The sequence below is a fragment of the Tachysurus vachellii genome, chromosome 18 (assembly GCF_030014155.1).
Source record: "Tachysurus vachellii isolate PV-2020 chromosome 18, HZAU_Pvac_v1, whole genome shotgun sequence".
Lineage (NCBI taxonomy): Eukaryota > Metazoa > Chordata > Actinopteri > Siluriformes > Bagridae > Tachysurus > Tachysurus vachellii.
The window spans coordinates 13,313,473-13,336,439 of NC_083477.1; the positions used below are offsets into that span (position 1 = coordinate 13,313,473).

Sequence of the window (22,967 nt, forward strand, 5' to 3'; positions counted from 1 at the left end):
TTTTAAAAATGAACTGAAGCTCTTGACTTGTATCTGTATGGTTTTGTGCTGCTGCCATGTCATTGACTGGTTGGAAAACTGCACGAATGAAAAGGTGTCCAGGTCTTCTTAATAAACTGACCAGTGAGTACCTGACGAGTAAACAGAGTCTGTTAAGTTTGGGTCCTGTTTAATTACAGAAAAGTGTGTGTATATAGAATAGGGAGCAATAGTTCTAGATGACTTAACTTTATTTTCTACATTCTGTTTTTACTAAAACATATCACGATTAGATTTTAATTATTTGTCTATTAGGATTGATATTTCATTGATATTTCATTAATAAGCCATCACTAATTCATACGTCTTGCACGGAGTGTAGCGAAGAAGTGTTTTCTTGGTCTCAGACATAGTGTAGGACAAGTTTGTATATTTTTGTTCTAGTCTAGTAAGCACAGTGGTCTTATTGTAGCATGTAGGGGCTCTTCTGTATAAAGTGCCTGAAAATGCCAGAGCCTACATGCATATGGTCATGTGCTCGAACTTGACTGAACCCTCACAGAGAATATTCAGCTGGAGTTGTTTTGTTAGGGTGTTACAAATTCACAGTTACCCAGATTCTAAAACTATTTGAACATTTGGATCATTTATTGAATCTATAATTGTGCAGCTCCTGGACTTGAGCACAAGTGTGTCAGATCACCCAATATCATTGACTGGGGTTCATGTAAAGTTCTAGGTTTTCCCTTTCAGACTAGCATGGCCCTGGGTTATTAAACCTGCACTGAGAGGCCAGCGTGTGTATAACGCTAGCTGTCTGGGTCTGATATAGCAGGGAGACTAGATCAGACCCCCAGTGTAGGAAGAGACGCTCCCCTGCTGCAAAACACTAATCAGTGTTGTCACCCACTGTGCGAGCCTGTCTACAGTATACTGACTCACTTTGTCAGATTAAAAAGATATCACAATGCTCTTAGATATATGCGAGTATTATAGATTCAGATGCATTTAGTTCAGACGGTGGTTATTTTGTGTGTGGCTACAAGCCAGTTCGAATTTGTCTGCTGAGTATCGATGTTTATCAAAGTTACGGGTGAGGTAACTTTTATTAGGTTAACCTCAGGCAAGTTCCTGTGGTTCTCCTCTTGTTTGGATGGTTGCAAACCGCTAATGTTAATGTAAAAACTTGTTGGTGGACATCCAGGAGAAAAATGTGACTGTTGTCCATGACTTCATGCAGGACAGAGAGCACCAAAAGTGCTTTCTTGACACATAAAAATACTTCTTCCATCACTGTCAGGGATGTGACTGTCAGTTTGTTCTTTTTTTCTGTGATAAATTTGCTGCTTGGCTGTGCTCCTATTTTGCAATGCTGCAATGCTGAGTTAATTGCTTTTGCATTCTCTTTCAAGGACTCATACACCTAAACTACTTGCTTGCCACTGTCTCTGGGTACGTATGAACAAATCCGTGCCCGATTCTAGAAACTGTGCATGACTTAAAAGCAAATAACGAATCAGTTTTGACTGTATGGAAGCAAGCTCCTCTCCACTAGTCGAGTATTTACATGTCATTTATGTACACACAAGCTCAGTATACACACCTGTATACACATCTCTTTTATACACATATGTATTTTATACAGGTGTGATAATTAGGCAAGAGTGCTGCTTTAGGTAATATCAGCAATGCTGATATTCTGGTACTGATGCTGATATTCAGTACAACAGGATGTTTGTGAGTGTGATGTAAGTACAAGCAAGAGTGCACTTTATTCTGATATCAGTGTGGCTGTGATTACGTACAGCCACATCACAATAAGGATGATATTCAGTATAAAAAGTGAGATGTTGCTTTTATACAGCAAGAGATTAATATAAAGTGAGTGACGTTTCCGACACAGTGCGACCAAATAAGTCTACACTCTCTTTAAAGCACATCAGCTAGTTAGCATCCCAATTCTTCTTTCTCATCTTCATCCTCATCAGTTATATTCATTCATTCATTCATTCATTTTCTACCGCTTATCTGAACTACCTCGGGTCACGGGGAGCCTGTGCCTATCTCAGGCATCATTGGGCATCAAGGCAGGATACACCCTGGACGGAGTGCCAACCCGTCGCAGGGCACACACACTCTCATTCACTGACGCAATCACACACTACGGACAATTTTCCAGAGATGCCAATCAACCTACCATGCATGTCTTGGGACCGGGGGAGGAAACCGGAGTACCCGGAGGAAACCCCCGAGGCACGGGGAGAACATGCAAACGCCACACACACAAGGCGGAGGAGGGAATCGAACCCCCATCCCTGGAGGTGTGAGGCGAACGTGCTAACCACTAAGACACCGTGACCCCATCAGTTATATTCCTTTTGCTGAAAAGAATCCTCTGTTGATGTTGTTAATGATAGTGTAGTAACTGATGGGGACTTCATGCAGATTTGTTTCACAGTGTGAACACAAACAAATAGTGGACCAGAACTAAGTGCTTTATAAAGTTGTGGAAGTCGTGGCCTAATGGTTAGAGAGTTTGACTCCTAACCCTAAGGTTGTGGGTTTGAGTCTCGGGCCGGCCATGACTGAGGTGCCCTTGAGCAAGACACCGGACCCCCTCAACTGCTCCCCGGGCGCCACAGCATAAATGGCTGCCCACTGCTCCGGGTGTGTGTTCACGGTGTGTGTGTGTTCACTGCTGTGTGTGTGCACTTTGGATGGGTTAAACACAGAGAACAAATTCTGAGTATGGGCCACCATACCACTGTATGTCACGTCACGTCACTTTCTATAAATTGCTTTTACACAACAGTTCTATAAATAAGAATTGAATATACACTAACCAATATTTCAGACACACTATGGCCATGTATTCTGTTTATCTTTGCTGCGTCTACAAAAATACTTTTCACCACTGGATAGAATGATGAAGGTTGCCATACAGCACACAGACTGACCCACAGCCTGTAGGAAGTGTAGTAACAGATTCAGTGTCACCGTGACTTTATACTATATATCAGCACGCTTGGAACACATCTTGTCCAGTCAAATTAGTGAACCGGAATTAACTGTTGTGTAATAGCCTTAAGCAGAAAATCCAAATCTGAGGAAAGAACCATCCAAAACGAAGAGCAGAAAATATTTATTAGTTAAAGCTGAGGTGTTTTTGTTGGAAGCTGCTGGAAATAAAGAGACAGTTTTATAAAGAACATAATCAGGTCGAAAGCTGAATCCTTTCCAACCTTGAAAGCAAGCAATTTCATATAGGTTTATATTCATTTTAGATTAGATTATGTCAGATGTAACTGAAGTCAGATTTAATTCATGCTTTATCTATACATGTAAGTGAGTCAAGATGTTGTGCTGAACAAATAAATAAATCAATATTTCATTCAAAAATGCTGACAAGAAACTTTTTTCTTTTTTTCAAGTTTAAAATTCAGATTACTAAAATGATTAAAGTCACATCTGGCTTGTTTTAGTACTGATACGAATGAATAACCTCAAAATACGTAGGTGCAGTGACTGCATTTCATTGGCTCTGTACATGTACCTTGCACAATGACAATAAAGTTGAATCTAATCTAATCTAATCTCTTTGAAAAACCCATTTGCCCAAAACTTCACATCCAGATGAATGACTGAAGTGACTGAAATAAAGGACTGAGATTTAGCATAAGGTTATTTGCTGTTTCTATTGTGATTCTTTACACTTCTCTACTTACTGTAGTCCTACTTGCTATATTGATTATATTGTTGCTGACTTTGATTATTCAATTGACTGCAAATCAAGCTTTTATTTTCAGATTGTTAAAATAATACTCACAACTCTATACTCGTTCTGACCAGGTATGTGTTTGTTCAGATACACCTAAGATGAAATTGTTGTATTTGAGAGTGGAATTAGTGTACTCTCATTTTATGGACAGATTTAACCTGACACAAATTTGATGGAGGGTCATTGGGCACCGTGGCTTAGCACAATTGTCTCACATTCTCACCTCTGCCTTGTGTGTGTTGAGTTTGCTTGTTCTCCCATTGCTTCAGGTGTTTTCTTTGGGTACCCCACATTTGCAAGAATGAGCTCACAGACAGCCGTGATTGAGTAGTGTCTCTGTGATTGAGAGGGGACAGTTAGCATCCCCTTCCTCTTTGAGATTACAGCTTTCTTGCTCTCTTGGACCCCTAGCCACTGACAGCATCACCAGGACTCATGATCTCAAAACTATAGGGCAAACGCTTCTCTGTTGCCCAACTCTGAGCCTGGGAATATTTGTTTTTAGGGTGATTATCTTAACTGCAGTAATATTTTAATGAATATGCAGTAAGCTGACTTCTGCAAGCATTGTCCAATTGTGCTAACAAAATATATGAGGGCGATATTTGTAGAGCAGAACATTCAGCACAGAGATTTTGCTTTGTGCTACTGATTTAAAAAAACCAAAACAAAAAACAACAGGTTATTGTTGAGTCTGCTTGTCTTCATAAATGGCCTCTTGTGTATCAATACAACTCTGAAACACTCAGTTTAGATTCTGTTAAGCTAAAACACAGAAGATATACTTGCTCCACAAATCCAGACTTTTAAAGCATCTTCTTCACAGAGGCACCTCTGTTCACAGACAGAAAGAAATGCTGCATGGTAGCATGGTATTCAGGGTTAAAAGTCTGAGAACTGCTAAATTGGAAACACGTTTAGGCAAACAATGCGTCAGTATTGGGGGAATTTAAGAAGGCGCGAGGCAGGCTGAAGGCTATTCATCAGGCCCACGCAAAAGGAAGTCATGCTATACACTAGTCTGGGGAGTGCTAAGCTGTGCAGGGGAATAAAATCCAGAGGAAAAAAAAACAAAACATGAAACTTTCTCCTTCTTTCTCTGTGTTTGCTATATTTTCATCCCTGGAGCTCTAAGTTTTTTCATTCTGAAGTGACTTTTCCTAAATGAGGAAAGAGTAGGCTGGTGTAGGTGGGGAGATTCAGGACCCGGAAAATTACATAACACAATGCTCGGTGTGTTGAAGATACAGGAAAAAGGTGTATCCCTGTGTATATCATGTTATATTCGATCATATGCAGGGAGATCTTTGAGGGATGACATACTATGCAGTAACGGACATATCGTAACTCGTTACTAGCCCATCAGGCAAATGAACACTCCAATGTCTTGGGTTATGTTTTGCCAAGAATTTTAAATAACCAGGCTGAATTATAGTTATGTGCATTAATACAGAATATGGAAAATGATCAAGTGCTTGAATCGCTGCGAGAGTTGATCATAGTCTTTGTTTTAAATAAATCTTTGATTTAAAAAAAAAAAGTTTCTTGCTGTTAGCTGTCGTTCGATCACAAGTCTATCTTGTCTGAAGTATTTAAATGTAACAGCTTTCATGTAGTTATTGCCTTGTGCTGTATTTCTCTCAGTTTTACAACTATTGCCACATTCTTTCATATTCCTGATTATTATTATTATTATTATTATTATTATTATTATTATTATTATTATTATTATTACCTAGGCTCCTTTCAAGCCTAATTGTTATCTGAATGCCTCATATACCCTGAAAATAACTGCAATGCAATATGATGGTTTTTACTTTTATTATTCCTTTCTTCAAGCCCAGTTTTATCCTGTCAGTCTTTATTAGTGGTGAAGTGGCTGCAATAACCGTGCCACATGAGAACGTCTCACGTCGTGTGGTGAGGAAGTCTGTTTGATACGCTGGGTTCCTTTTTACTAATCCTCATCAAAGAGGCCTGATTTTTTTTTTTTTTCTTATGGCACACTTATAAACCGTCTTGTTGCATTCAATCTGGCTGTTACAGGCGTAAGGGTTTTTAGCACCTTAATGTCTAAACGTATAATTATAATAAGAAGAATACTTGTATATGTGTATGTTCCGTATTTATCTAAATGCAGTCTTAAAATGGCTGCTAAAGTGTTTGAAGGAGTATTTGCAAATCTGCACCCTTTTCAACGTGCTCCATATCTTTTTTATAGTTAGATTTAACCTGTGAGGAAACTAGCATTTGGATATCAGTATCTGACATTTTCAGTCATTTTGAACATATATCAAATTTTCTCGTAGCTCATATATCAAATTTTCTCGTTTCTGTTGGCTTTCAGAGTCAGTTGTTTTCCCTCTTCTGGGTTAACTTTACAAAGAACTTTAGCAGTTGAAGTTAATTCATTCAAATTGTAAATGCTCATGAGCCAGCACTTGGGGCATTTTAGGGAGCAGAAATGGGTCTGATGTCACCATCTACTTTGAAGATAGAGACATTAGTATTAAAAAATATATATAGTTTTTCATTTAGTTTTTTTTTTGGAACTTTTCTATGAAAATTTTGCCCCTTGTAGGGGTACTTAGAAAAGATACAAATCCGTAAAGTGCTGAGTGTCTATTTAATATGAGCCATTAAGCATTACTGTGGAGTGTGACATGACAAATAAATCCAATGCTGAACATGAGCACCCCAAAACATTTGCTACCCCAAGCACCCTGTGTCATTTACTACAAAATGACACAGAAGTTGTCAGTTGTGTGTGACTGAATATTTTGTAGTTGGTTACAGCATTCATGCCAATCAGGTTCCTGGGGGGATGCCCTGTGTTGCACTCTTCAGTGTTTTTCCTGTTAAAGCACACTTGCACAATAGTGATCATGTTTTAGACAGGGACAGGGAAAACAGAAAATCATGAAAAAGCATTACACAGTATAGAAAAGCTTTGTTATGGCATGAGCTCACATGACCATAATATTTCCATATTGAAAACATTAAGGCACTACTCTACAAAAATAGCTTATTGGTTGCACGGAATAAAACAAAAATTTCATAAACAAAATTCTTGTGTTCCTCATCAGTAAGCTCTTTATCCTGCTCTGGTTCGCAGTGGACCCGACGGGACCAGATTCGGATTAGAAGCAAACCGCATGCACATTATGTTGAACATGCAGTCAATTCCAACTTCCGCCTTCAAACTAATTATTTCCTTTTTCACCTATCACACACTACATCTAGTCACATCTAGGGAAGGTGAAGACGAACACAAGTTTCTTCTGCGACATATGAAGCCACCCAACTGCATCTTTTTAGACTGGTGCTCATGCAACTGTACAGGGCAGAATGACACCCTCAGAGGAAAGTGCTATCTACTATAAGTATTCCATATACATGAGCTCAAAAACTGCCCTGATAACATGTGTTTATTGATATGGATGAGAACAATACAATCCTTCTCACCCACAGACCTCTATCATGATCATAGAACATGAATCTGTTAGTGAAGGCTTTTTTGTTGTGTTACTCATCATAAGCCAAACATAACAGTAACATCTTTTAAATGAGTCTAATTAAATGTGTACAAATGTACAACAATCAGCCATAACATTATAACCACCTGCCTAATATTGCGTAGGTGCCTGTTGTGTAGCAAACACAGTTATGACTCATCAAGGCATGGACTCCACAAGACCTCTGAAGGTGTGCTGTGGTATCTGGCACCAACATGTTGTGATGCACTGTATGTTCTGACACCTTTCTCTCATAGCCAGCATTAACTTTTTGAGCAGTTTGTGCTCATCTGTGGGAACGTGGGTGCTCATGACCCTGTTACTGGTTCACCTGTTGTACTAACCACTGCATACTAAGAACACACCACAAGACCTGCTGTTTTGGAGATGATCTGATGCGATCGTCTTACACTTGCCTATTTTTCTCTTTTTATAACACCAACTTGAGGAAATGACTGTTCACTTGCTGCCTAAAATATCACACCTATTGACAGGTGCCAGTAAAAACAAGACAATATATTATATATTATCATCACCTTTAAGTACTGTAGTTTTAATGTTAAAGTTCACCTAATGATTATCGTTAATAAATGGTCTAATGGTTTATGTGACTAGGTATGAGCTTCCGTAGAGATATACAGTAGGTCTACAGAGGCTTATACCTACTCAAATCATTAAAAATTCTTCAACTGTGTACATTTGGTACTAGAAATGCCAGCTGCTTTTTTTTTTGGCAAATTCAATGTTCTTACTTTATATAATGCACCCTCATACAGTAACTCATCATCCATCAAAGATTCATTCTAAGATAAGCACAGTTACACAGACACATGCATATTGCAAGCTTTTACCTGTGTGAGTGATTCTGCATTTATGGACACGTGCATCTTGTTTCGTGCTCAAGTCTGTACCCCGTATTTGGCAGTACTGTATGAACAGCCAGATGTGTATGTATGTGCACTTTGGTATGTGTATGTGAGTAAGAATTTGACCTGATACAACAATCATGTTCTCTGTAGGAATGGGTTAGGGATGGAGACCTCAGTCCAGCTGTGTATATGTGATGTTCTTCCTGAGAGGATGTTAATTGCACAGTGTGTGGGTGTGTGCATGTGTGTAGCATAAGAGAGTTTAGGATTACTAACTGCTGAAATACTTTTCCTGAAATGGATTACATGTAGAAGTACCTAAATCTCTCACACTGAAGTTGGTGAATCTCCCATATATCGAACATTTCACTGGATTGATTTTTCCATGCTTCATTGTGTTCCATGCTTCATTGAAGACCTCAATCTTCCCTTTTTTGTTTGTGTGCTTAATTATGTACTAAATGACAGCTATTTCTAGTTTCCTTTTTACATTAGCAGGTTTCCCCAACTCAAAAATATGTTACTCATATACCTGGTTCATGATTTGTTGCCAGGACGACCAAGCAGCAAAGGAAATATTGTTCTCAAATATCTACAGATAAGTCACTACTGAAATCTGATGATTTCAGTATTGTGCATCACTGTCACTGAGAGAGATTTCATAAAACTGATATGGTTTGAAGGCAGTATGTGGGTCATGGTGTTTCCCAACAGGCCTAGCAGGAGTGAGGGCATGCTAGGTTTGTACACAGTTTTAACGGCAATCTTCATGTATGTCACATCGCATCACGTCACATGTCCGTTTGAGTGTATTGCAGCTGCTCTGTTTTTCTGAGCAATTCTGAACGGTGTCAGTTGATGCATCCATGACATAAACCATGCACTTTTCTGGATCAACAATGAAGAATGAATGGTCTTTATTTCATTACGTAAAACATGTGGAGACATTGTGTGTGTGTGTGTATAAAGATATTGTGTGTGTTTTTAATAGAAACTAATGCAGCTTTAAACGCAACAGCATCTAGTATGTGTTATTTTTCAGAGTGGCACCTCTACCTGGATTGGCTACACTGGGTATCTGTCTCAGATGAATTTGATTCCGCTTCATAATCCAGTCCTCTAAAGCATTAGTGCATTATACAGACCTGTGTCTTTCATATCACACAGCTGTTCTATCCTGAATATCAGCGAAAGAAACCATAACAGTCTGCTCAAATTTCATAATGTACTGTATGCCAGACAATCTGTACTTCTCAGCTTTATTTATGTAGTCCTAACAACTTTTTACCTATGTATCAGAAAGATATAATCATTGTTCATTAAACCACAGTCAGCGACTATCCAAATAAGTTCTCAGCTACGGTAGAGATATTTCTTAGGGCTATAATATGAAATAATCAAATTAGTAGTTGCATTGTGATGAAGTCTAAAAAAACCATCACACAACCTGTGTTGGAGGATAAGTCCTGACGCAATTACCTTTAGTGTAACCCGGGGATAAATGTGTCACTTCTTCCTGGTATTGAGGTGAACACGATTGTTCCCAGAAGTTCCAGGTGTGATGTATTGTAGCAGTAATTAAGACTGACCTGGGAAGAAATATTTGAAAAACACTGGCAGGTTTGCTTCAAAGTGTCAGTCCTTACAGCTTGATTTGTAATAGCATTGACTGTTTTACAGCTTAGAATGAAAACCATTTCGAGTAATTTCACACTTTAACATGATTGGTGAAATGACAATGATGTTTTCTAGCTTCGAAATAGTCCAGAAAACCAATCTCTGGCCGGGTTTGAAAACGGTGGCTTGGGTTTGCTTTAGCGGTCCACATTAGGTGTGGAAGCTATTCGTAGTCAGCGCAGGATGCAGAGTTCATCTTGTCACGTACTGTATTTACTTTCCGTATGCTGGGGAAAAGCTAGTATGAATGTTATTGATATATAAAACCTGATTTTCAGGATTTGACCGGAGCATTGTAATTAGCTCACCTCTGAGGTGGAAGCATAGTAAAAGCAAAAAATGCATGTCTTGTGCAATCCTCCATGGCTGAAATTCTTAAATACTTGGAATTCTCTCAAGGATTTGATGCTTTGTAGAATTTCTGCCCAATGACATGTCGTGCATACAAAATCCCTGTTTTTCATCATCTGAGTGTTGAAATGATGGGAAATTGGATGCAAACAGATAAGCCAAGTGCCAAGTAGAATTGAACAATTGATTGTAAGTGCTGTGTGATTATGAGCCCCTCCCCCATACAAGTATAAATTTGTCCTGGGTGTGGACTCAAGTATATGAGCCAAGTGTGGAAAAGCCCTTAAAGATTCAAGGATATTAAAAAAATCTTCTTACAAAACCAGTCAGAGCCGTTGTGAATGGATACTCAACCATATTTCAGTCATAACAAAGCTGTCTCCCTCTCACATCTACAAAAAGTGTAGACTTGGAACGACCATCCCCCAACTCTCGTTGTTCGTTTACAGCTGTGGCGTCTGGAGAGCCAGAGCCAATATAAACAGGCTTGTTGGCCTCTATCACTCGTCTGGAATCAGACACTAAACTCATTTCCTGAGTAAGTCATCTGAGGGACAGTGAGATTCTCAGAGATCAGAGACAGGACATCTTCGATAAAAGACACGTGACCCCCTGCAAGCAGGAGTCACCGGGTAAAGCAGTTCTTTTGAAAGCTGCTTGTAAAACGAGCTGGTAATAACAGAGCTCATGGCTTCCAGAGATCCAGCGTGCTTTAGCTCTTCAATTAGATCCAGACGTTGGCAGAAACTTTATGGAGAAATGTTCTGTCTGGTTAATAATCGGTTCAAAGTTTCCAGTCGCACGGAGCTGTTCCCTTAGCAAGCTGGAGATGTGTGTTTGTCCTGATGTGAAGGCGTTTGGGAGAATGTGTTATGATTCAGCTGGCGTGATTGGATTTAAATGGCCCTGAGGTGTATTTTTAGGAAGCATCTGTAGATGTAGTGGAGAACATGTGGCAGCCAGTGAGAAAGGCTAGATACTGCATTAGCATTGAAGGAGGAAATAAGGCAGGGGCAGAAAAATAGGAGAAAAGCAATCTAACCTCTGTCAGGTACTAATTAAAGAAATACAAGTAAGCACTGTTCACAAAATTACGTAGATCTGTGGGATTTGTAAATGAACCAGTGCTCAGCTGGTTTGGATGTGTTTTTTCTGGGATACACAGAGGAAGCTTTTGTTTGTAATATTTTTTTTTACTAAATTGTGCGCAGACATTCAATGGACTTGATGCCTACTGAGGGGTGGAAGTGTGACTGAATCAGTCATTAGAAACCGTAACAGGTAACCTTTCTTGAAAAACGAATTCTCTTTGAATGACACGGCTTCCTATTCAGTGACCCTTATTGACATTTGAACAACAGAATCTTTCAGATTTTTTTTTGGACCAAATATCTTTCTTTTTTCAATTCTAAATGACTTCTACAGACTAATGAGCTGTGCACTTTTCTTTCTCAGTCAGTGACATGTTGTGTCCATGGGATCTCCTGGCTCTTCATGAGGTAAATAATGGTCAGAAGGACACACATGCTTTTGTAGGGTTTAATACGTTCTTATAAAATATAAGATAGAAAAATATGCTGTGGCAAAGAAAAGTGTGAAATAATTTTGGTTGAATTTTAGTTGTGCGGCATTATTAACAAAGCACATTGTCACAAAGCAGCTTTACAGAAATAAATAAAAATCTAGAAATTCAGGACATGAAATTTAAATTTAGAAATGTTATCAGTTTATCCCTAATGAGCAAGCCAGAGGCGACAGTGACAAGGAATAGGTCCCTGAGACGACATTCCCTTGAGAAGAACCAGACTCAAAAGGCAACCCATCCTCATCTGGGTGACACCGGATCATTTCCCTTCTATAACTTTAACATGAAGCCTATCTTGTCAAAGTAATTAACTTTTCAGTGATGGAGACTTGAGTGCAAAACTGTTTGCATTAATTGCAGTCAAAAGCTGTCTGTGTTGTACTGTAACGTGCTCGGGGGTTCCCGGATCACTCCCAGATCTCCGACCACGGCTCGTCCACTTGTGGAAAAGAGAGACCAGATCCAAATGTGAGGTTCCAGTGCGCTTGGTACTTTTATTATACAAAAACATAGACTAACCACATGAAATATAACATACAAAACACCATGACTAACATACTGTAAGAATGCTGGCAACATGGACATCAAGTCAAGTCAAGACGCTTTTATTGTCATTTAAACCATATATAGCTGTTTCAGTACACAGTGAAATGAGACAACGTTTCTCCAGGATCATGGTGCTACATAAAACAAAGACAGAGCAAAGGACTTAGTAAGTTAGTCTTAGACACATAAAGTGCATCTGTGCAACCTGGTGCAAACAGTGCAAGACAAGACAAACAAGACAGACAAGACAGTGCAGGACAAAAGACAGTGCAAATAAAAAAATACGAGACAATACACAAAAGACTATACACAAAAGACAATAAACAGAAACAGTGCCGACCAGTGTAAATACTGTATGTTCAACAATATTGCCTGTGCAGAAATACTCGAATGAACACAGTATTATAGCAGCAGTTACCTGAGATATCAGCAAACGACTGTGAGACAGCACAGTCATGTAAAAACAGCATGTAAAAAACAGCATGTAAACAGTTTGATGGATGTATATTGGAATATTTTGTATTTTGTGTAGGTCAGTGCAGACCATACAGTTGAGTGTGTGCGTGTGTGTATTGTGCTCAGTACAGTTCAGTTATTAAGTTATTAAGGAGTCTGATGGCTTGTGGAAAGAAACTGTTACACAGACTGGTCGTGAGGGCCCAAATGCTTTTCCCAGATGGCAATAAGGAAGGAGGATAAGAAGTGTGTGTGAGGGGTGTGTGGGGTTATCCACAACGCTGTTGGCTTTGCGGATGCAGTGTGTGGTGTAAATGTCCATGATAGAGGGAAGAGAGACTCCAATGATTATCTTAGCTGTCCTCACTATCCGCTGCAGGGTCTTGCGATCCGAGATGGTGCAGTTAGTGATGCAGCTGCTCAGAATGCTCTCAATGGTCCCTCTGTAAAAAGTAGTCAGAATGGGGGGAGGGAGATGTGCCTTTCTCAGCCTTCGTAAGAAGTAGAGACACTGCTGGGCTTTCTTGGTGTTGGAGCTGGTGTTGAGTGACTAGGTGAAGTTCTCGTTGGTGTTCAGCGGAGAGTGGTCGCTCTGTGCTCTCCGGAAGTCAACAGCCATCTCTTTGGTTTTATCAACATTCAGAGACAGGTTGGTGGCTCTACACCAGGCAGTTAGCTGTTGCACCTCCTCTCTGTATGCTGACTTGTCGTTCTTGCTGATGAGACCAGCATCGGCGAACTTGATGATATGGTTTGATCTGTGCATTGCTGCACAGTCATGAGCCCTCAGTGCTCAGTGTGGTGGTGCTGGAGATGATGTTCCCGATCTGGAATGACTGAGGTCTCCCTGTCAGGAAGTCCAGGATCCAGTTGCAGAGGGAGGTGTTCAGTCCCAGCAGGCTCAGCTTCCCAATCAGGTGCTGAGGGATGATTGCATTGATTGCTGAACTAAAGTCTATGAACAGCATTCGTACGTACTTGTCTTTATTGTCCAGTGGGTGGGTGAGGGCTAAATGAAGAGCCGTGGCAATGGCATTGTCCGTGGCGCGGTTTGGAAGATACGCGAACTGTAGGGGGTCCAGTGAGGGTGGTAACAGGGTCTTGATGTGCCTTATGATGAGTTTCTCAAAGCACTTCATAAAGATGGGAGTGATTGCAACAGGGTGATAGTCATTGAGGCAGGACACTGTAGACTTCTTTGGGACGGGGGCAATGGTTGTCTTGAGACACGTAGGAACAACAGTGCTGCTCAGGGAAATGTTAAAAATGTCAGTGACATCCGCTAGCTGTTCTGCACATTCCCTGAGCACCCTGATAGGAATGTTGTCTGGACCAGCAGCCTTCCGTGCGTTAACTCTGAATAGAGTTCTCCTCACGTCCGCCACGGATAGACAGAGTACCTGATCGTTGGGGGAGGGATGGTCTTCCTTGTCGTTACGTTGTTTTACACCTCAAACATGAAGCACACATAGCACACATAGCATACAAACATTGACTCACTCCCACCTCAAGACCTGGACAAACATTTATAATACACTTAATCTCAAACTAACAAGATACAGGTGACAAGACAGAAACAAGGTAAGGGCGTGGCACAGCTCACATAGAAACAATAAACACGTGCACAAAAGGAAACCTGCCAGCCTACCCACCAGTGGTCTGGCTGGGGATCGACAGTTCACAATTTTGGCATTTTTTCAACCAGCATTATGATGGTGATTTTCTTGAATTTCCCAAAAAGCTTCTCATTGCTGCTCCTAAAATTCTAAATGAAAACTGTCTTTGGGAAATGTAATTTTATGTTAAGAAAAGTACTTGTTTTTTCTTTTCTTTTTTTTTTTTAAAAAAAAAGTGTTAATTTCACTGGTAACCTTTATGCTTTTAAGAAAGTACACCTTTATGAAAGTACAGATTATAAGTAAATCAGTGGCCCATGTCCAGTAACAGCAACTGAGCCTGAAAGAATAGAGCTCCTAGAGATGCAGAGTCTGCAGTTCCACCTTGTGTGTAGTGTAGTGTAACTAAAATAAGTAGTTATGTGGCCCATCAAGACTAAATTCTGAGTGAGCTTTTTTGTCCCCTGTGTGTTTTGGCATTTCTTCCATCACGAGGCGGATTTGACTGTAGGCCACGTTTCTTCAAGGAAGCAGATAGATAGACCGGTTTAACCTGAAAGCCTGCTTGCTGTTGGTATGCAAACGATGCCGTCCGAGCCTCAGAGCCTCTGAGTAAAGGCAGGCAGGTTGTCAGTAAGTTTGTAGTGGGGGGAAAACAGCTGCAAATGCTCCAATTTGTACAAGAAAACTAGTGTTAAAATAAGTGTCTACCATGAGGTGTGAAGAAAGTGAGATGTGGCTCGGGAGGCAAGGTAATGTATGTAGTTTATTTCTTCCTACTTTAAAGCTAATATGGTTCGTTGTGTAAGGAGGTTTGAGTTTGTTCAACGGCTATGAAGCTTGCCGCCGTTTGTTTGGGTTGCCATTGTTACAGAGTGAGAGCAATACACAATCGTCGTACGCTTTATTGTTTCCAGGCTGTTCTGGAGAACATCAGGATGCCTCGCCTATCCCTGTCTTTAGTCACATCTCTGGAACGATTGGTCACATATGACCATGTGTTTTTGTTTTGTTTTTTTCTTCTATTGATTGTAGCCGTACAGTAACCAGACGGTAGGTATGCACTTAGTTGATTACTAAATGGTGTTCAAGCTGAAGTTACTGCAGACAGTACACTGAATGAATCCTTTGTTAGTGCTTAGCAGACTTTGCCGTGGCTTCTTTTGCCACCAGTAGCAATGGCTAAAGTATTCCACCGCTTAAAAATGAAGTATTAGTACAGGATTTCTGCATCTGTAGCTCTTACTGCTTTATGCATGCTTTAAGAAGCATTAGCAGTCACAAGACTTGGTTAAAGGAGCTACTTAGATTAGTAGCAGCATGGCTCAGGTTTAAAAAGAGCAGGCTTTACATTTTTCAGAAGAAACCAAGACTGTGTGAATTGTCTTCCTTTAGTGTTTTTATAGAAACAAGCCAGACTGAGGATTTGCATGATGTTTTGCATGTAATGAATCCATATAGTGTGCAGTTGATGTTATGGAGCCTGTTGGATGTGCTACTGTGCACATACTGACACACTGGGCCACACAAAGCACTTCTCATTCATTGACAGTTCATTGACTCTCTGACGCATATGGAGACTCAGCTGCATATTGATGCCTGTCTGTCTTTCTCCACTAATGCACTCTGCCTCAACGAGATGACGGTTGAACGATTTTTACAAGTCGGGAGCACAAAAATGATGTACAGGCTTCTCAGAATAAGGAACGCACAGTTATATTGAAATAGTGACAAAAATCAAGCAAAACAAAATCCAGCATAAACAAATCTCCAACTTACTACAGTACACACAGTCACCACAAGGTGACTTATCGAGAGAAAAGAAAGACGCTAACCAGATTCGAATAATCTCTGATATGTGTGATGTAAGGACACAACATTACATCTCATAAACGAAACTTACTGATATTTTGCTGATGCTTGTTTGTTTCCTTATTCTGTGTTAATGCACTTAACTAACTCAGCGTACTTTATTAAATTATGTTAGCTATCACATTGTAGTTTAGTCAGTTAAACTAAAACAAGTGTATTGTCAGATCTATGTTTATTGCATTTGTCAAACATCCTTAAAATAACCCAGAAAATAATTCTTTAATTTTTACTGATTAAAAACATCTGATAAGTCGATTTCCATTCCACCGGCATAATGGAACGACTGTGTAGCTGGTCAAAAGGGTTTTAAGGGCCATGCTGAAGGGCCCAGCAATAACAGCTTGGTGGTTCTAGGATTGAATTTACAACCTTCTGATTAGTAGTCCAACATCTTAACTACTGAGCTGCCATTTCCTAGCAAGCTGATGAATTTATCTTTTGTCCATCCCTGATCACAGCGACAATCTTTCCTCCTGCCAGTGTCCCTCTATCAGAGCATGAAATCCAACAATGTTAAATTATCCCTGCGCTTTGAACACCAGTGTGTCCTTTCAAACTAACAGCGGGTGCCTGTTATTGAGCTCTGCGACCGAGCAATCAGAGACATTCAAGCCTTTTATTTAGTGAGTGAATTCTTTACAGCAGTGTAGGAGGTTTGGGGCATTGCACAGACTGATAGTGACAATTGCAGCTTATGTGCCTGTCTGTGTCCTTTGGTCTTTACTCACCACAAAGACATTGTTTTGCTCTGAAACCATAACACACTGTCTTCGATGGCCTCACACACGCTTGAGTCATAGTGATGTTCATGTCTTCAGAGCTTGGCAGCACATCCATCACTGCGGGCGCTCTGAATTCTCACCATCTTGAAACTAATGGTTCGAGTCTTTGTAGCTAAATATAGAGCATGTACTATTGATGAAAGATGATTGGGATTTGTTGGATGATGAGTTGCAAAGCAGCTTAGCGAAATGAGTCAGCTAAGGGTTTTGTTTCCAGAATCAGTGGATACAGTTAGCATTAGAGAGTGGAGGAGTGAGTATTATGGACCAAATGCAAAAGTGACCTACTTCCTTTCCGTTCATGTGACTCATCTTGGGTCGCATCTTAAGGATGCAAAACATCTTAAGGATGCAAAGGGGCTACTGTTCACAGCTCCGCTTCTACTATTACACTTTTCATAGTTGCGAAGCGTAATAGATGCATGTGTAAATTCCTGTGCTATGAAAAGAATTTGAAAGCTGTGTTTCTGTGCCTCAGATCTAAATGGCCTTATATGAAATATATACATATATATATAATACATCTAATATTATATTCTTATACCTTAAAGATTTTCACTGAGAGAGTGGCATATGAAGGTCCTGGCTGGTAAAGTAAATGTGAATTAATCCATTAATAAGCGACTCAGTTGGAACTAAATTCGTCTAATGCTTCTTGTTTTTAGTCAAAATCCTGCTTTTAAAAGCCAAAATGTTTGGATATTTCTATCCTGTAGAAAGTAAATCCTCAGACATTCTTTTTACCTTCATAACTTTACCCACAATCTCTTTTGTAGTACCTGAAGATCTGTCCATGGATGAAAGGGACGAGCTGACAAACATACGGCGCAGGAAAAAAGAACTACTGGATGACATCGAGGTAAGAATCTTTGAAACTATATGTATAGTATATGTATCTATATGTATTCTATGTCTGTAGATATTTTAGATTGCTATTTCGATCTCATTTTCCTGCATCACTTTTGCATAGTTCATGACTTCTTTGCATAATATCGTCCCTTACTCATTGTAGGTTAACAACAAATTGTCTTTTATCGTTTTGCATTTTACTATTGCTTATCCCATGTGTAAATTCTCAAATCTGATTGGTCAGAAGATCTTGTATGTGAAATGACAGGTTTATGTTTATGAACTCATTCTAATACGTTATCATTTCTTTTATTATATTATTATAATATATATCTTTTATTCATTTCGTTATCATACGTTGACAGTGATGTGCATGGCTAATAAAAAATGTCTTAAAATACTTTAAAAAACAATCTATCACTGAGGTGATAAAGCTTTCTGTAAGGAGCCGTTTGTTTAGAGCTGATGGAAGGAGTTTCCATAGTCTGTGATTTGTAACAGTACATTTTCCTCCATGAGAAAATCTTCAGGACAGAGGATCGTGCATCCAGGTTTCACAATAACATAACTGTTTATAGCTGCTATAACATAAGTGATAACAGGGTCAACTTGTTTCATGGATGTTCAGCTACATTTAGCATAACTATAAATGATTAGTAAAGGTAAGCAGTGTCGTTATTTAATAAATTACAAATCATAATTGTTAGATTATCATTTAGCCGCAGTGTAAAAGGAATAAAACATGTCAACACTGATTACTGATTATTTTCCTAAAAGAGCATGTCCTTAAGAGCTATGTATGGAGACATGTCCTCTTTTTAAGCTTCTTAAGAATGAGGACAGAATTTGCAGCAAATGACTTGATTATGTCGCTCATTCCTGTACAAGCTATAAGAAACGAATACAGTGTAATCATTTGCGAGACTTTTGCACACAGAAGGCTAATTCTCTGAACACTTTGGCAGAGGTTGAAGTTTGAGATTGCAGAAGTGATGACAGAAATCGAGCAGCTCACCTGTGTGGGAGAGAGGTGAGTTTCAGGATCTTTTTCTGCATATGAGCAAACACGAATATGTGGCACATAGAAAACACTGACAGTTAAACATTTCACCTTAAACAACACTATACTGTTAAGCACACATTAACGCACTCAGCTATGCAGCTGCTTACTGTGCTAATCGCCTTTATTTGTTCAGCAGTGTCACGTGCCGCAATCTGTCCTCACGAACATGTTCAGTAAACCCAATCCATTCATACACCGTCATCTGTCCAATGCAATACATCATTGTGTGGCACGAGGGCAGCTGCAACAGCATCCATACAATCTGTGGTCAAATTAAAAGAGATGAAAGCTTGGCTGTTACAGTACATTGTGTTGCCTCTCAAATGTGTCTGGAAACACCTTGGATTGTTGGATATTTCGGTGGCAGAAATCTTATAAACCAGTAGGCCAGTAGTATACTGTGACATATGCTTATACTTTCATTCATTCATTCATCTTCTACCGCTTATCCGAACTACCTCGGGTCACGGGGAGCCTGTGCCTATCTCAGGCGTCATCGGGCATCAAGGCAGGATACACCCTGGACGGAGTGCCAACCCATCGCAGGGCACACACACACACTCATTCACTCACACACTAGGGACAATTTTCCAGAGATGCCAATCAACCTACCATGCATGTCTTTGGACCGGGGGAGGAAACCGGAGTACCCGGAGGAAACCCCCGAGGCACGGGGAGAACATGCAAACTCCACACACACAAGGTGGAGGCGGGAATCGAACCCCGACCCTGGAGGTGTGAGGCGAACGTGCTAACCACTAAGTCACCGTGCCCCCTTGCTTATACTTTAAGAAAGAAAATGTACATATATTTATTTTTTTGCTATAAACAATTGAAAAGGTTTTTATTTTTACGTTTAGTGTCAAATGTGACTACTGTTTCTTATTATAAGATTACAATAAACCAATTCGAAGATTATTACTAAGACATATATAGGTTCTAGACGTATTTCATTGTTTTTTGATTCTTTCTAAAAAAAAACGTACGCTTCACATTAGCAAAATAATCTGCCAATAGAACTACATGTCTTATTTAATGTCATTAAAACTGTTAGTTTCAAGAGCTATACACTCACAGGCTCCTATACAAGGAATAAAATAATCTGCCAATAGAATGTAAGAGTTCATAGAGATCTGAGATTTATAAGGTTGGTGTGGAAGAACTTGTGTGTCCTGAACAGAGCACTGAACCTAACACCACTGAACACTTTTAGGAAGAATAGGAATCCTGACTGTGCTCTAAACCTCCTCACCCACCATCATTACCTGACCTTCTTAAAGCTCCTGTGGCTTAAATCCCCACAGCCTCGCTCTAAAATCCAGTGGAAAGCCTTTCCAGAAGAGAAGAGGATGTTCGAAGCAAACAGGAGACTAAATCTAGCCAGATTTAGCCAACATGATAGAAATAATCACCAGTGATGAACAATGTTCATTAGAGTATGAAGAGATGAAGCTGAGGCTTGTGTTTAAATGTTTAAAGTGTCTTTTACTTCAGGTGATGAGACAGACTGATGTGGATGGAGCTGATAATCAATGTGACAACACATTTCACATTAAAATGTAGTAGTAATGTTTTTTTTAACCCTTTATATTTTAAACATAGTAGTGGAAAGGTGTCTCAGTACAGTTGGAATGTAATCTTTAAATGAAGTTTACTGTGTTTTCAGTTTTGGCTGTAACCGGATTTTAAAATACAATACGTCTGTTATTTAATGTTTTAATACACCTACAGCCCCCATTTATACGGGAACACCTGGGCACCTGCTTATTTATGCGATTACCCCATCATTCAATCATGTGGCAGCAGCAGAATTTATAAAACCATGCAGACACAGGTCAAGAGCTCCAGTTAGTGTTCACAACAAACCAAAATGTGTGATCTCCATAACTACAAATATATACACACAAAATTGTGAAAATACCAAAAAGAGATCAGAAGAAAATGGCCAGACACGTTTGAGCTGACAGAAAGTCTATAGCTACTCAAATAATCATCCTTTACAAATGTAGTGAGCAGAAAAGTATCAGAGCATGCACTAAACATCGAACCTTGGGGTGAATGATCTATAACAGCAGAAGAGCACATCAGGAATCATATAAAAAATCTGAGACTATCATGAACACAGACTCACCCAAACTGGACAGCTGAAGATTTAAATAAATAAAAAAAAAAATCACCTGCTCTATTTTAATCTTTGTTTATCCATTTTGGGTGAGTGTATGACCACGATAGCTTGCAGACCCTCCACACACAGGATATTTGAAAATCATAGGAGATCAGCAATACTCCAAGGACTATGCAAATAAACTGAATTGAATTATATCCAACTTAATTCAGTTTATTTGCATAGTTCTTTTAACAATTCACATTGTCTCAAAACAGCTTCACAGAAGTATAGAAACTAAGATAAAAAACATAAAAAAAAAATGAGTTACTATTTATCTTTAACATCTATCACTAATGAACAAGCCTGAGGTGACGTTGGCAAGGAAAAACGCCATGAGATGACATGAGGAAGAAACCTTGAGAAGAACCAGTCTCATTTGGGTGATTCTGGACAGTAAATAATGTAAATGTAAATAATGTCTTTTCTACAACAGTTTGTATTTGAATAGAATTGCGAAACCTGAGGAACTTACTATATATTACAACGTAATTTCTGAGTTCATTATAGACATTATAGACCATAGAACACTTATTCCTTCCTTGCTTTCTGAAAGTATTCGAAAGTTCACTGAATTCACATTTAATGTGAATATTAACTGAAGCTCTTGACCTTTTATGCATTAATCTACTGCCACGTGATTGGCTGATTAGATGAGCAGGTGCTTCTGTTAAAGCGGGTCGGGAGTGCATAGAACTCAAGACCTTCAGAGATCTGAAACTACATTTTTATTTTACTGTTTGTATAAACAGTTGAAAATAAACTCATCACATTCCTCCTTTTCCAGTAGACTGCAACCTACAGGTTTATCATTCACTTAAGCTTTGTGAGGTGTTAATTTGGGTTATAACACAAGAATAATGTGACTCTGAATAGTTTCTAAATATTCCACAAATATTTAAGGTTTTTGGCTTATTCTTATACTCTATGTGACAGGCAATCGAATTTAAGGCAGATCAGGTTTTATGTTGTTCTTGTTTATCATCAAAGCAGTGTGCCCTTTTTACATATCTTAATAAAATAAGTCTACTGGAGCTCATTACTTAGTTTTACACATCAAAAGCCAAATTACGCAAAACACTTTGCGTAGAATTCAAACATTCATCAGCATTGTGTAGAACTGCATTTTGTGAACCTCTGCTATCTTTAATTTTTCATTTCCTGTAGTCATCTAGGCCCAAAAATGATCATGAAGCCCTCTCGAATTTCTTGCATATATGTCGTCTTATGTCATATTCACTTAAGGAAAGCACTAACACGTGAATAATTGCTTTGCTGTTGTTTTGTTCTCGTTCCGCAAATTACAGCAAAACCACACAGAGAAACAAACAGATTGCTATGGGAAGGAAGAAATTCAACATGGATCCCAAAAAGGCAAGTCTTAATAAATGAACACTAAATCTTCCTGTACGTATTAAAATTGACCTGATTTTCTGTTTTTAAAGCATTTGACTAATCTGATTTTAGTGGGTCACAGAAATATTAGTCACAGTAACAGATCCAGGATTATCTGCAGTTAATAAAGCAGTGTAGGTTTGGAGAGGTTTGGTACATAACATGCATGTTTAACTTTTAGGGGATCCAGTTTCTCTTGGAGAATGATCTCCTGCAGCACACCCCTGAAGATATAGCCCAGTTCCTGTACAAAGGGGAGGGTCTAAACAAAACAGTCATCGGGGATTACTTGGGGGAACGGTAAGACCATGTTTCATTTTTGTCTGTCCCTTCTGGTAAAGTTGGGTGAGTGGTGCTTCTGAGCACGGCTTAAATCCTCCGGAAATTGACGGTCCGGGTTTATTGTGTGGAACAGCCACAAAACTGTGCGGCAGAAAAAAAACAACAAAAAACGGCTGGGGCCACATGTG

General features: G+C 39.3%; 1 protein-coding gene across 2 annotated transcripts in view; it reads left to right on the forward strand.

Moving 5' to 3' along the window:
* The window catches only part of cyth3b (cytohesin 3b), a 41,796-nt gene that overhangs the window by 1,677 nt on the left and 17,152 nt on the right, over nucleotides 1–22,967 (forward strand). Inside the window, exons 1-5 of one of the 2 annotated variants that reach the window (XM_060892427.1) lie at nucleotides 14,995–15,124; nucleotides 17,803–17,885; nucleotides 18,841–18,905; nucleotides 22,410–22,476; nucleotides 22,679–22,797. In XM_060892427.1, coding sequence (XP_060748410.1) covers nucleotides 15,085–15,124; nucleotides 17,803–17,885; nucleotides 18,841–18,905; nucleotides 22,410–22,476; nucleotides 22,679–22,797 — 374 coding nt within the window. In that variant the 5' untranslated portion in view covers nucleotides 14,995–15,084. Of the gene's footprint in view, nucleotides 1–14,994; nucleotides 15,125–17,802; nucleotides 17,886–18,840; nucleotides 18,906–22,409; nucleotides 22,477–22,678; nucleotides 22,798–22,967 lie in introns of those variants that run through there. The other variant, XM_060892428.1, reaches the window with a different exon arrangement.